Source organism: Spodoptera frugiperda, chromosome 25 (assembly GCF_023101765.2).
Source record: "Spodoptera frugiperda isolate SF20-4 chromosome 25, AGI-APGP_CSIRO_Sfru_2.0, whole genome shotgun sequence".
Lineage (NCBI taxonomy): Eukaryota > Metazoa > Arthropoda > Insecta > Lepidoptera > Noctuidae > Spodoptera > Spodoptera frugiperda.
In genome coordinates this window covers 19,373,214-19,389,252 of record NC_064236.1, presented here as the reverse complement: position 1 = coordinate 19,389,252, position 16,039 = coordinate 19,373,214, and the positions used below count along the sequence as shown (strand labels likewise).

At 33.8% G+C, this 16,039-nt stretch overlaps 1 protein-coding gene across 12 annotated transcripts in view; it reads right to left on the bottom strand.

Annotated features, from left to right (window-relative positions):
- The window catches only part of LOC118261935 (alpha-1,3-mannosyl-glycoprotein 4-beta-N-acetylglucosaminyltransferase A), an 88,593-nt gene that overhangs the window by 35,389 nt on the left and 37,165 nt on the right, over positions 1-16,039 (bottom strand). For all 12 annotated transcript variants that reach the window (XM_050704249.1, XM_050704257.1, XM_050704259.1 and 9 more), the window contains exons 2-4: positions 12,163-12,299; positions 2,394-2,506; positions 1,027-1,129 (exon numbers count right to left, since the gene is read on the bottom strand). In XM_050704249.1, the coding sequence (XP_050560206.1) occupies positions 1,027-1,129; positions 2,394-2,506; positions 12,163-12,292 (346 nt within the window). In that variant the 5' untranslated portion in view covers positions 12,293-12,299. The remainder of the gene's footprint in view (positions 1-1,026; positions 1,130-2,393; positions 2,507-12,162; positions 12,300-16,039) is intronic.

Below are 16,039 nucleotides of genomic sequence, written 5' to 3'. Positions count from 1 at the left end.
TATATTAAGTGCCTTGTTTACGTGCTCAAGTATTCTGTAGTGTTTAATATCAACAACCATTATATTACCTATACATATTTTGATACCTTTGATATTGTAGGCCTTAGGGTAGTGGGTAAAGATACCCAATATACACATAGGTATGATAATATAATGATAACATATGAAACAAAAACATAACTATTGTGATTGTTATAACTATAACAACTACAAAAGTTATGTTTTGTTATTGTTATTGATTACGTTAAATGGATTTTACGGATAAACCTTCAAAGGGCAGTTTTGAAGGTTTATCCTTCTATTACAATTCTATTTGAGTATCAAATCAGAGATCAAAAAAGAAGATTATAAACGAGTACATAATAATACTAGTTGCCCGCGACTTTGACTGCGTAGAATAATGACTGGCTGAATTTGTGTTTTTTAAAAGATAGAGTGTTTAGCGATTTTAACGCATTGTTTCCGTTCTTATATTATTATTGCTTTCCAGATTTAAATGCATCGTTGTTACGTATCCAAACCAAATAGGGTTAAAAGTTTAAAAGAGAGAGAGAGAGTCCGTATTTTTATAACGTACGTTAGATTTTAATACGTAGTTCCTGTTTCCGTGAGATTTTTGGGATGAAAACTATCACACTTCGTTTCCCGGGTTTTAAACTATCGTTCTACCGTTCTATATTACTCTAATACTCATACATACATACATACATACATCTACATGATTATCTTTTACAAAAAATGTGGGCTGTATTTTCGTATGCATTAAGATCGGTTTATTTGTCAGTAAGTCTAAAAAAAACTTAATTATTAATTGTAAAATACGCCTTAATAACATAAGTATTATATTAAGATCCTATGTTAAAATGGAAATATTAGAAAAAAGCATGTTTCAATTGATTTTTTTTTTGTATTGATATTTTTACTACTGTCAATGAATTTTCCTTTTATATTAAGAAAGCGGCGTTTGCCGTAATTTCCACAAACAAATTAGGACCTTATACTCAAAACCTTAGATGTCATAATTACCTGTCATGTTCTTTAGTAGTATTTGGACAGATGGCGACAGTGACGCCAAAGAGATTTCGTGAGGATTCTGAGAGCTGTTACCACGGCCGGAAAACATCTTCGCCTGAACAAAATACATTAACATATTAAAAACCTACAGATTTTCAATACAAAGATATCCCACGTATTTAGATTTCTTTTAAATACTCAGGGAATCGAACCCGGTACCATTTCCTCAGCAGTCATGCTTGCGACCATTTTACTATCGTGGCAGGCATTTCAAAAATGCCTCTATTATTAAAGATTGTATGAGAGTATTTAAAATAATACCTAGTTGTGGATTAATATAGGAAATTCTGAGGTAATCGTAAACATAGTTCTGTACGAGAATCGAACCCGAGACACTTAACACAACAACCAAATGAGCAGTCACACGGTCGAACATATTTCGTCGAAAACACGACTGAAGTTACTAGTTGGCAATAAAAAAATACAATGAGCCTTTTCCAGCATAATTTCTATCTAACTCAACATTACGTCTAGATTCAGAATACATGTCTAAACATCCAAATATGTATGTTAAGCATAGACTTGATGCTTTGACAAATTGAGTCTTATAAACCACGTTATAGAGTATGTTTTTCAACTGAAATATGTCAGATATAGTCATCATAATTGTGTTTCAGAAGTCTCGCCGACACTAATCCAGTTATATTAGTTACTGAACTGGCACGAACATGTACCTTATTTTAAAGTAGGTAAGAACTAATTTGAGTCCAGTATTTTAGGTAATTACCTACATAAGGTATAATTGTATTTAGATGCCAAATTAGCTTGGGGTATAAGACACCCGCTTTTCATGCATGCATTAGTGCATGTTAGCCTCGTTGGTCAAGTGGTCGCAATTGCGGCTGCTGGGCATGGGGTCTCGGGTTCGATTGCCGTGTCGAGCGAAGTATTACTGGTTTTTTTTTTCGGTATTTCGAAAATTTCGTAGTAGTACCATGGAGTCTGGAATTGTGCCCGGTATATGGCAAAAGGCTCACCCCCTATTACATGGGGTTTATAACACAAATGGTGAAAAGTTAGTGTACATTGTACAATGGCATTACATGCCGTAATATGGACCTCTGCCTACCCCTACGAGGATGAAAGGCGTGACATTGAGTGTGTCATTTATAGAAGATCTTTAAAATCTGCCTTTTCTTTTAAGGTATCGGGGAACTAGATTGAAATTGAGATTTACTACTGGCGACTTTACGAATGACGTCATCTAATGTTTGACTTCAATAGCATGATCTAGGAAACTATCCAACTGTAGAATGCTTAATTCTTTTTCCCGTATACTAAAGTAGCCTATAAAGCGTAAACAATAAAGTTCAAATTACCTGTAATGTCAATACCGCTTCTTGTTTCCCCCTGTACTGGGAGTCGAGATAGTCGAGGTGATCTTTCATACTCGCTAGTAACTGTTCCATCCGCTCTTCTCGTTCCAGGCGAGCTGTGAAATAAAATAATAGCTAAAATAAAAAAAAATAATGACAAAATAATATGACAGATAGGAAGGGCGGTGACAATAAAAAATAAATGACATGATAAGACTGCACGGTTGGTGCGGTGGCTGGGCAACTGGCTGCCGCGCAACGGGTAGCGGGTTCGATTCCCGCACGGAGCAACTCTTTGTGTGATCCACAAATTGTTGTTTCGGGTCTGGGTGTCATGTGTATGTGAACTTGTATGTTTGTAAACGCACCCACGACACAGGAGAAAATCCTAGTGTGGGGCAACGTTTTTTCAAACAAAAAAAAAATGTATTTTCACGTAAAAATAGGTGTAAGTACGTTTAATAGAAACCAGAAAGACAAAGAAATACCAAATGTAAATTTTATTATTACAAGGGTTTTAAAAAAAATACTGACAACGAAACTTTACTAGAAGAGAAAAGAGTTAAGGTAGTAATAAAGTTAAGGTAAGTTAAAGTATATCAGGAATCAATCGCAGTTTTTTTTTAATATTATTAAGTACGAGTAAAGTACGTATTGAGAAGTTGGACATAATTTCTTATTGACTGAAAAAACATATTTAAGTACATATCTTTTTCAGTCAATAAGAAATTTTGTCTGTTAATAAAACCAGTTGGACGTAGTCAATCAGTCCATAGATAAAAGAAATATATTTGAATACATATATTATATATTTGAATACATATATTATGTCCTTAGCAAATATAATAATATAGTTTAATAGCCTATTGTCAAACAAATATACAACATAGTTGAAGGGACTACAAAGGATATTTATTTATATTGACACAAAATATTGAAAAAGAGAAAATTATTATTGAAAAGGAACCCTTTGCAGTATTTATGGGGTATTTAATATTGACTAAAGAATATGATGGGTTAGTAGTCGTGAATAAACCGTATTTTATTTTGAAATATTAATGTTATACAAATACAGATCGACACGAGACATAATGTGTTTTCTATTGTGTCTTATACACCGTATATATACGCCGTATGAGAGGTTAAGGGGTATACAGAAATGTGCTTAGAGCACAGTGAACCACATGGTTTTTAGAACGTTTGCAAAGAACGATTTGTTAAGGACCTTAAAGTATGTACCTAATAAAACAAGTAATTATCACCTACGGTAAGTTTGGCTTAATAAATCACCCCTCACACCATGGGGTAGATATTACGAGCAATTCTAAAAAAACATATTTAGTTTTTCACGATAAATATATCGTAACCTATTGTCATTTTATCATTAATATAATTATAGTTAAAAAATATCTAATAACAGCCCTCCACACAATTATTCACCGTCAGAGCAAAACATGGACGCATCTGATTTTTCATTCCCAGACTAGAACTAAAATATTCAGCGAAACATAGTTCATTTGAATAGAGAATTTCGAATTCATGCACTGGCACCAGCAATACATCAAGGTACACCCAACATCAAACATTTCCCAACCTTAACCCGTTAGTACAAAGTTTAAAATGTAATAACGAATTTTGAGAGATCGGGATAGCATCACCTGCGTCTGTACCACTCTGTCTGGCGACAAAATCGATTCAGGGGTGACTGTACTCGTTCTTTTTTCAAAATGTCTGCGGCTGTGTTAATGTCTGGTAGCCCTAGGCGAGAGAATATTTCGTAAAATGAGAGAATTTTCTCGAATCTCTCCGAAGATGCAGATACTAAAATGAAAAACAAATTAATGACCTTTGTTGCCCCGGGAATTGAACTTGAGATAACAATAAAAATTGTATATAATAAAATTACTATAAGTGTAATGGAAAGAAAGAATTATATGTATTATACATATTATGTATACATTAGTGGAATTACATATAACAATAATCATTGTTTGAGCCTCTGAAATGGCTTGAATCTAGTCGAATTCCTCGTCAAATAGTTACGTGAGTTAACCGATAATATAATAATAATTAATTTTGTACTTCTCGCGAAAGTTATAATATAAATATTTTAAACTTGTTTAAAAAGCCACCACTACTTTTTTAAGGAACTAAAATGCTCCAAGTCCTACTGGCATATTTAACAAATAGGTCGATGACAGAAAGTATGCCACGATCACTGCAGTCACACCAGTGCAGATACTTGTATTAAACAAGATGAATTTAAAAAAGATAAGTCGCGTGTTTTCCGACTCCTCTGTGATGTCATGCATTCATGGAATAATATAGAAATAGTAGTAGAAATATACTATATTTAAAACATTATCATGAACCTGTAATTCTCCTACTGTCGGTGAAAAGCCTCACTTAGATTAGGTAATGAGTATTAATCACAATCCTAGATTAAAAAGTATTTGAGACTATAAATTGACAAATTAATTAAAAATTATAAGTTTTATTTTTCTTTCGATATCTCACTTCATTCTAAGGTACAGTTAGCAAGGTTATATCAAACAAACAAAATCAAATACTTTTGTTTACCCTATATGGTACTGATAATCTTGATATAAAAGCTAGATTTCGGAATCTAATCTTTCAGGGCATTAAGACGTACTGCAAGATGATGATCGAAGTATAACGTAAATATATATAAGCTAAAGGTTATTTTATATACCGAGATATAGTCCATTACTACGCAATGTCTAGACAGGATTTCCATTAATACATAGATGTGCTGGTAACAGGCTTGCCTATAAAGGACTAAAATGGTCGTAAACTAAACAGGCTTAACATTGAACTTATTCGCCAAATAACGTTATGATATGAGTAGCTTAACATACGGTTTCACCTGCGTATTCAAAGAAAAATATGTAGCAGGTATTACACATCAGGCTCTTGCCTATTTCCACACACAAAAATGGTACTTTTAACACATTTCGTTGTGACTTCGAAGAAAGACTTATAAACATAGTTTCATATTTAGTATAAAGTCAAATCATTTATTCCAAATAAATCATATACTTGGGTACTTTTGAAACGTCAACAATACATTACATAATATGATAGCCGCAATGTATCAGATAACTTTGAATTAATAACGTAATTTGTATGTACTATCTGTCATAATATAAGTTTATCGGGTACATATATGAAGGTGGTGAAAGAGGCGTTTAGTATAGTAAAAAATATACGTAGGTACTCCAAAAAGTAAAGTAAATCTTCCATTTCACGAAACCCTGTCAATATCTGTCAAACAATAAACAAAATCTTTTGACGTCGAAAGCATAAAAGGATACAGAAATGTCAACCTCTTGTCTACACATTCCGCGGCGTGCCGCGGCATCGTGGTATCAAAATAAAGTAACATAAATTCTAAATTCATTGAAAAAAGGTTCAAAATAACTTAATTTGTATTAAAATCCTTTGCCGTGCCAAGCCCCAGTGGGGGCCCGCCCTTACAGTTGTCTAACGGAATATTTCTAAATTGCAGCATAAAATTAAAGTAATTACAACAGTCGATACCAAGAAAAGGTATTTTACAGTTGGCCAGATGATTATAAATATTATAAAAACCATTCAAAATAGTCGATACTCTATGCTTACTCATTCGTTAAACCATGTAGCGCTTATGATTAACTTTTATTCTAAGAGTAACCTTGGATTAGCGCAAGCTAATCTCTCCTTACTCCGCATTTATTAATACTAAATTTAGATACTTCAAACTTAATCCTCAGAGTAAAGTTAATCTTGTTCTAGTCGAGGTTTTTTAATAAGACTGAAAAGGTATCACAGTTTGACATGACGTCATATTATGCGATAATCTTTGATTAGTAACGAATTTAGCATCAAAGGCATTTTCTGATGGTAACGTGTTTATATAGTATAATATATAGCATATAGAAAATTATGTATATTTTATACATTATAAGGAGCGGAACTTGCCGCTTGTCACTTCATGTTAAGGAATCGATAGACACACACACACTTGTGCTATACTTTAAGCTTCGCTTTTAAGGGCCAATATCGCTTAACTCAAAATCACGGTTTAATCACAAGCGCAACGGCTGCGTATGACGAAGACTCCCTTTGTGACTCGAAACTAGTAGAGCATTTCTCTATTAATGTACGTGAGATTTAGTTAATTTAGTATATCTCATGATAGTTATTATAAAAATATGGCTTGATAAGATCAAGTTTACCACATTATTTTAGTTTGAAATCTTTTTTAAACTATAATTACCTATTTAAAACAACATTAATGAAACTGTTCGCCCTTACATCCTTTGGTAAAGTAAAATCATCGGACTAGGATAGATCCTATTAAGTATACAATATTTTCGTTAAAATTTGATCGATTTTCAATATCAAAAATGTCTCTGAAGCCTTGATCTTAATCTGGAGTTTTTACAAAAACTTTGCCTTGTCATCGGCACTCAGCTTGAAACTAACTTTATCGAATTGACAATAATGTACCTATCCCATAATATTTTAAAGCTTTTACTGTGTACTAGGTTTAATCTTAGTTTATTTTTAACCCCCATTACTTTCGCGACAGGTATCGTCTCGAACTCAGCGTGACGTCATAGGAGTAAGACATGTCCAGACGAGCAGACATACAACTGTATACAACTGTAGCCCCTTTGAATATACCGGGTACCACCACTCATGTGGACTAAGCTTTAAAATTAACTGTACTATATTGTTATGTGATTGACTTCTTATTGAGTAAGTGTGAAGTCATTAGAATAATATATTTTTACTTAATCAAATCTATGTTAAAACTTTTTCGTTTTTTCATGTGTCTAAATTGCAATCGAGGTGAAAGAAAGATTCGTTTTAGAATAAATATCTCTAAAACGAACCTCTATATCACGATGATGATCGAAAAATCGAAATTAACATTGCTGTACCACTTAGTTTATTTCTAAGATGCTGTGCTATCACTAATACCCACCTACTAAGCCCAATACTAACTCCTAAAACAACCTTACTTTAAACCAGATCTAATCTATCACTAACATCATAAACCGACCTACAGTCTAGAACTTTACACATACCTACACAATAATACACATGCTTTACACATACCTACACAATAATACACATGCTCGTCCACCGCATAGTTGATAGCTCGATAGTCTAGTAAACTGAATCAATTTGAACGAGATGAATTTTCCCATAGCTGGCTCAGATTTTCGAGCAGCAAATGGCTGAGTTGTTATCATATTTTGACATGACAAAGCTTCGAAGCCTCAATCGCTTGTACTCGGCTGAAATGTTCCAAATATTTGTGTACAAAATCGCTTTGTCCATGCTTCTGTTTGTTAGATGCCTACGATGGAATATTTCGCACAAACTTGACACTCTAATGTAGTGCGCAATTAAGATCTTTAAATTGTTCAGGTTCCATGCTTAGCTTCAGGAATGAGAGTGAAAATTCTGTACGGTTTACTCGCATTCAGTTCTGGTATGTTAACAGAGCTTGTTGGCTCGATTTTCAATACGAGTGCGATAGCAAAGTAACTAAATGTTAGTTATTTATATGTATTGTGAGCGTATTATAAATAATTCAACCAGGGCGGATCACCATTTAAAATAACACTGAAAACGCATATTCGAGTACGTGCATAAGTAATGCGTTTACAATTAGTCGTTGACGTCCAACATGGTATTGTCATATTTATGGTGGAATAATGGGTATAATTTATGCATGTCACTATAATGGCTTATTTAATAATTCAGCTTTCGTGACACCTAAATAGTTTGGTTGTACAGATAGAGTTAACTGCATGTTGGGCAACTGGATACCGCGCAACGTATAGCGGGTTCGATTTCCGCACGGAACAACTTTTTGCATGATCCACAAATCGTTGTTTCGGGTCTGAGTGTCATGTGCATGTGAAATTGTATGTTTGTAAATGCACTCACGACACAGGAGAATATCATAGTTCGGGGCAAGGTTTTCTTTTTAAAGTAATAACAGTCTTTTACTTTATAATGTCTACAACATTGAAACGTATCTATCAACAAAATAAACACTGAGGAAATGACCCCTCATTATAAAAGAAAATGAGGGAAAATGTTCCCAGAAGACGAGTGCATAATATTTATTATTTACCAACTTGAAACTGTCAGTTAGAGCTCTAGTAAACAACAGCATGTAGGTAACAAATGATATGTCATGTTACAATATTCATTTTAAGGAAAGTGTATTGTGGTACTGAGAGAAGTAGACTTAGAACTTTGAATCTTGGGCTGACATAATAAGGTCTAGTTTTCTAAAGGGGTGGAAAAAGTAGAAGTGTGGTTTCTAAGTAATGGTATAAATAGATTGGTACCATCACAGAATAGTCAATTTTTTTTTGGTTCGTAATAAAGGACCCACTTTTCCGGAAACGTACATATGACTCATCTGGTGTTGCGGGTGTCCATGGGCGTGGTGATTGCTTACCATCAGGTGACCTCGTTTGCCCCCTAATCCACTAAGTGGTTTTCACATGAGGAGTGGAGAGTGTAGGTACCAGGAAAACATGAATGCATAGGCGATCATTGTAGATTTATCTTTGCCATGTAAAAGTGTTACACGGCAAATCATTAAGAATATTATAACTGTTAAAGTTTGTTTTTTGATGTTAGACTTGTTAGATGTTTGGATGTTTGTCCGCTAATTACACTACATTTATAGGAAAAATTCCATTCATACTTAACAATACTCTTTATTGTTAAGATTAAGAATCGTAGAAGAAATCTAGGTCAGGTCACGAACTTGAAAAAAAAACAGAACGAATCATAGAAAATCCTCCTTTGTTCCGTCGATACAAAGTTGCATTTCGAACAATAAGTCTTATGTAAATTGGAGATATTTTCAAAATGATTTTGTATGTAGCAGGACCCTTTAGTGCAAGAGTTTTCATATTAGCATTTTAACAATGATGCAGTTTAGACCTGGGTTTTGTTATCTGGAGTCTAGATTGCAGAATTGTAACTTGACTTTTGAACCATATTCAGTAGACCCTATATAAAGAAGTATCTGCGTAAATAACTTGTCTCATAGATATTTATACAGATTTTCAAAGAATGCCTTGCTGGCCAAAGTCAAACCCTTTATTGCAACTAAGTGTACATAAGATGGTCCCAAAATTATTATAGTGATTAAAAACTGGTCAAGTGGTCGCAAGTGGACAAGGGATCTAGGGTTCGATTCTCGGGTCGGGCAAAGTAAATATTACTGGACCTTTTTCGGATTTTCGAAAAATTTTTTAGTAGTAGCACGGTATCTGGAATTGTGCTCAGTACATTGCAATAGGCTCACCTCCTATTACATGGGATTTACAACAAAAATGGTGAAGAATGAATGTACATAACGGCATTATGTGCCGTAATTTGCATCTCTACCTACCCTTTCGGGGATAAAAGGCGTAACGTTGTGTGGGTGTATTTTCTACTAATAGATTTTCTCTTGTTACAAACATATAAGCAGTTTGAAATGCTCATTGTACCCAGAACAACAAAGCGATCATCCAAACAATTATTGTTTCATGCGAGAATTGAACTCACAACAACCGTATATTAAAGTCCCCGTCTTAATACCCTAACATAAAAAGCAAAAAAATGGAACCTATTTATTTAGCCCTTTTTATTCTGCAATATCGAAAACAAAACGCGGTCTATTTAGTAACCAACTATTATAGTTTAGTATACATACTATATGTTCCGTAATAATTTAAGTACTATCTATCCTGGAAACACCCTACACGTTACGCTTTGCCTTCCCACAAAGTTAAATAATACTCTATAATTTCCATACAAAGAACATGCACTTTGTGGCAAAAATACGCACATTAAAGTGGGTAATTTTTGATCTGGTATATCGTAACGATATCCTGAGTTTAATACCCGGGTTAGGGAAAGTGTTATTGGATTTTTCATCGTGATTGCTACTTATAAATAAATTATTATACCAATAAACTATTAAACTGTATCTAGGTACAGTTAAATCAGAAGTTTATTGTTTTCTCCTTTGTAGGAGATTTTTCAGACGATTTTATTAAATATTGTTATCATGTATTGTGTAATATGTTTGAGGAGAAGATATTCCATAGTTTTATGATACAAATCCCTATAAAAATGCACATACATAATTTGTTCTAGATTAGACTGAACAGGCATATTTATAAGGCTTATTTTCAATTCAACTCGGTTTTTTTAATGACTTGTCAATTATATGACAGTCGGACTTAAGTCTTTTTTTATTATTCAAAGGGAACTTAGTGACGAATTTTAATACAGTTTCGAACGAGTTAAGCGATTAGTTAGCCACAGAAAGTAAAAAAATAAGATATTTTTTAGGATGTTAATAATAATTACTGCACAATGCACATTCACTTAGTGGCATGAAAGTTGTCCTCTAAATACTTAGACATACACATGGCCAACTGTAAGTTATGTGTAGTCAAACCAATGCACCTGGAATATGCGAAAACTATAAACTATAATTTCGTAATGGATACGGTTGCATCGAATTGCACATGACAGCTACCTAATTATATGCGGCAGATTGACTACACGGTGGTTAGGCGATGTGGAGTGCATCCACCGTTGTCATACCGCGTGGGGTAATTTGAATGGCATGGTTCAGAATGGTTAAGGTAAAAGACATTTGTAAATAATTATCTACCAGTCATTGGGAAACGTCTTGGTTCAATAGTAGTGGTCTTGTGAATAAAATAGTGACTGATACGATATAAATACAAAATACAGTATGGAGATCATTCATAATATGATTTAAATGAAACCACAAGTATTACCGTACTAATCCATAAAAACATAATAGGTACTACTAAATATTTCAACGAAAACCAAAAATTTAAAACAGGAAATATTTAAACAAAATAAATATATTTTAATTAATCATCTATTAAAATCTGTGGGTTCAGCTTCATGTTCCCTGACCACAGAAGAAGTATAATGTTGTAGGTTGTCTAGAAATGTTACGGACATGTGGCGCGGCTGTTATAATGCCTTATTTGTAAAGAATGTTCATATTAGCTCTAAGAGGACAACGCACATTTTGGCTTATCTACTGGGCCAACTTACTGAGACGTATAATATAAGTCAAAATGATAATAAATTAATGGTTTAAATTAAGTCATAAGAGGTCTCCATACGGTATATTGGTGTACAGGTGACGACACAGATTTTGATTAATAAAGTCGTTGTAATAGATATTATTATGTAAGTATTAGTAATATATAGCAATTCGTATATTTATTATTTTAAAATACAATAAAAAGGTCCTTTTACGTATATACACAAGGCGGTCAATAGTCGAATAGCATTACACTCTTTTCCTGCCACATTGTGTAATCAAACTGAGTTGTTGTCTTTTAACGAAATTCTTTGGACATCTACGAGTATTTGGTGACAAAAAATAGACTTTATTGTGGATACGAAGTGATCTAAAGGCTAGCAAACGCACTTGTCTCTCGTCTGTGTGTACATGATCGCTTACCATCAGGGCCTTAGTCTGCTATTACAATTGTGTCAGAATGGTCGATCATTGAGCAGTGCAAGAGGGACGGAGCTATACAACCTACATAGCTGCATCCCTCTTGCAATGCTCAATGATCGACCATTCTGACACAGTAGTTGTAATAACGACTAAGGCAAGGTGATCTGTCTGCTCATATTATTCTTACTATATAATAAAATAAACTATGATTCTAAGACTTACAGGAAGCGGAGGAAAGCACGATGTATGTAAAGACCCCGACTAGTAGTACGGCAAGGCATGCTGCGATTCTCTTCTTTGGTGCTATCAAGCGACTAGTGAGCGCGCGGCTCACCTTGTTCTGAAGCACCATTTCGAGACTGTAACAAAGAAATTAAGACTTTATAACCAACTGAAATAAGGTCTAATATCCTTTTAAAAGTACATAAGTTACGTGTGAAAGAAATCGTAACAGTAATATCTGTTTTGAATAAAGTTTTAATTAATTTTAAAAAAGATAGAAGGAGTAAAAAAGATAAAAGGAGAGGAGAAAGAGATAGTGCACACAATCGCAGTTTTGTAAGTTTCATAATGTTGCGTAACATTTAGAGAGATTTCCAAAAAAAAAAAATAGCCAGGCCGTACATAATTGTTCATATATTCATTAAAAAATTACGATGCACGAGTAATGATGAAGTTAAAAACAAATATAAAGTAAAACCGCTTCCGAAATTCGCTTCAGCATTAGATTTTCGATACCCATAATCAACATCAAAACAACTGACTCAATAGTCACTTTCACAAGAATAATTAACACCTACGGGAAAATTGATTTCAAATATTATTTATTTACCCGAAAAGTAATAACCCACAAACAAGGCTTTCAGTTAAAACAGTAACCTTCACAATAAACAAATAAAATTGCACATCAACGATGTCCAAAATGCAAACAAAATCTGCCCTGTCCAATATAAGTAATGAGGTCCAATGCAAATATACATATTATTAACAATACTATATTAAAAATAATGTATTTGTTGGCTCGGTTGCCCGCTTCTAATGCATCTACTAACAACGTCACTTTTTCCGAGTTATATGTACTTTCCGAGTTACAAATACTTATGTCACTTTTTCCGAGTTAGGTATATCTACTTTCGAAGATTATTTAGACACCACTGACAAACTGTGAAAGAAACATCGTGACGAAACCTAGGCTTATTTCTAATTTCTGATTATAAGTTTGAAATCGCCAACCCACATTGAGCAAGCGTGGTGATTAATGTTTAACCCTTCTTCGTGTGCCACTTATAGGCTAATGATTATGATGTATGTATGGATGAAAAATTATTTAGTTATTTTAGATATTAAATCGATCCATATTATCAGAAAAAAAAATTAAAACTGAGAAATCCTTTATCGGAAAGTAGACCTATTCAAAGCCACAGCAGCTAATGCTAACCTATCAAAACAATTCCGGTAATTAATGGCAGAAGTGAAAATATAAACAGATAATAAAAACAGTGCATACGTACTGAAGAAAGGTGATTAATAGAGTAGGTGATTAATATTTATTTTAATGTCTGTCATTTATTTTCTTACAGAATCCAATAATTTCGACATATTGCGTGACGTCACTTTTTTGTACGTTTTATATTCAAAAGTAAGTAGCTCTCACTCCTAAACTTTAATTATTTATTGTTTTCTCATACGACAAAATAAAAAGATACGTGTCTAATATTTTTAACCGACTTCAAAAAAGGAGGAGGTTCTCAATTCGACCGTATATATGCTTTTTTTTCAAGACAATTGACGGACTAAATAGATTTTTAAATTTTCATACCCCGTCATCATCCCTATTATAATTATTAATTATTATAATAGCTGCAACCAGCTGACACGTTCAGCGGTAACCGCCTGAAATCCTGAAATATTGATGACTGCAATTGGTGATTGGTGTATTTATTATTCACAGTCTAATGGAAGTGCAGCTAATTGGTTTTGAAGCTAGAATTATTATGTCTAATTGTCAATCAATAAGGTTCTAATGCACTAGAATGTGTAATTCATTGTTGCCTTTTCATTGTATATTTGAGAGGTAGTTCTAAAGTATATGTTTTTTAAAAATTTCGACTATACCTTTTCGAATAAACTGTCGTTAATTCTTTCGAATAAGTACCGTATTATAAGCCCCAATGTGAAACACACCTTAAAGAGCCCTCAAACCACCACAGATGGGGCCTAGAAGGGCTGATATCTACAAAAAGCAAGAGTAGGAATGGGGTGGTTTTTAAACAGTAAGAGTCTGACACTTTTACCCTCTCGCTTTGACCAAGCAGGAAGAATAGTATAATGAGGCCTGAGAATAAGTATAATGATGTGGGTACAATACACTCACATAGTATACCTTATTTAACTTTGTTGCGATGCAACGAAGGTTGCCTAAAATCTGATGTGCAACTCGTTGTTAAACTCAAAATTTACTTAAATCCACAATAACATCACTAAACAATGTAACATAATTTCAAATGACACCACAAAACAATAAGCAACACAAACAATTAAGCACCCAGCGACAGACACACCAACTTTTATTATTTAACTTTCACAAGTCCTTTGTTGCACTAATTGGAATAAATGATATGACTTTGAAACCAAATGAATTGGCTTAACCGGGCAATCGAACTTGAACCTTTTACACGATAGCGTCATGCCTTTTAATTCCCGAATTTTACACTGACTTTTACACGTTATGACTCCAATTATGTACAGGGTGAGCCTATAACCGAATACTAGATGTAATTCCAGACTCCATACAATAACTAAGATTAAAAAATTGAAAATCCCATCAGTAGCCCGACGCTCTTTGCTCTACTATAGCACTTATACGACTAATCAACCAACGAGGCAGGCCGGCGTATAAACAACACATACTTTAAATACCTATATACTACGAAAAGGCCTATGTATAAACAAACACACGCTTCGAATGTGACCTAAGCTAGGCCAGTCTCTTTATAAATTTGCTTACTACACTAGAAATACAATTGTAATCTTAAGATCCCTAAAACCTGTTCAAGTTATGTCACTATGTGAATTTGAATCTAAGAGAGATCTAAAATCTAAGTTTGATATAGTTACGACCGGTCCTATTACCTACATACGTATTATTATCCAAAAGACAGCACGGTTGGTGCGGTGTAGAGGGTTCGATTCCCGCACGGAGCAAGTCAATGTGTGTTCCAAAAGTTCTTATTTCTGGTCTTGGTGTCATGTCTATGTGAACTTGTATATTTGTAAACGCACCCACGACACAGGAGAAAATCCTATCACGTTAAAAATCTATAGATTTAACTTATAACTATAGAACATACATAAGCTCAATACAAAATACATCAAAAAATCCTTTCAATATTACTTAAGAAAGTCTAATAACTAGATTAGAGGTTATTTAAAGTCTACGTTCTATAGTTAGACGAGAATCCCAGACGGTCCCTAAGGACATCAGAGTGCATTGTTCGATCCCCTCAACTAGGGGTCTGGGAGACGTCTAGACGTAGCGTTCAAACATTTATTTACCGAGGTACGAGGGTGGAGGCTACGGTATTTAATTTTAAACTTCAGACGCTGTTAGAATTTTGAGTGTGTCTGTGTTTTGTTTAAAAAAGTGGTGATTCGAAATTGATATTGAATGCGGTACTGATAATTTCTTTGTCTCTCTTTAAAAAGTATGATCGACTAAAATTTTCTGTTGTGTGTCTCTACAATTATACTATGACCAGACCAGACCATTTAGTTTCTGCCTACTACAATGCACAAGGCATGATTTTTTAAGGATTAGTCCGCCTGATAGTAAGCGATCAGTGCCGCCTATGGACACACACATCACCAAACAAGACATACGCGCATAGCCACTCTTTTAAAAAGGAAAACGATCTCTTCTTGAACGTTTGAGTTTTAGCCAAACGTAACATTATTTACCAAAACATTACTAACGTGCATATTTTTGGTACATTTCTTTTACCAAAAATGTTGGCTACTTTCAAAGTTACAAGCAAAGAAAAATATGTTAATTTCTTCCTTTGCTTGTAACTCGAATTAAATTTCAAACTTTATCTTTGAA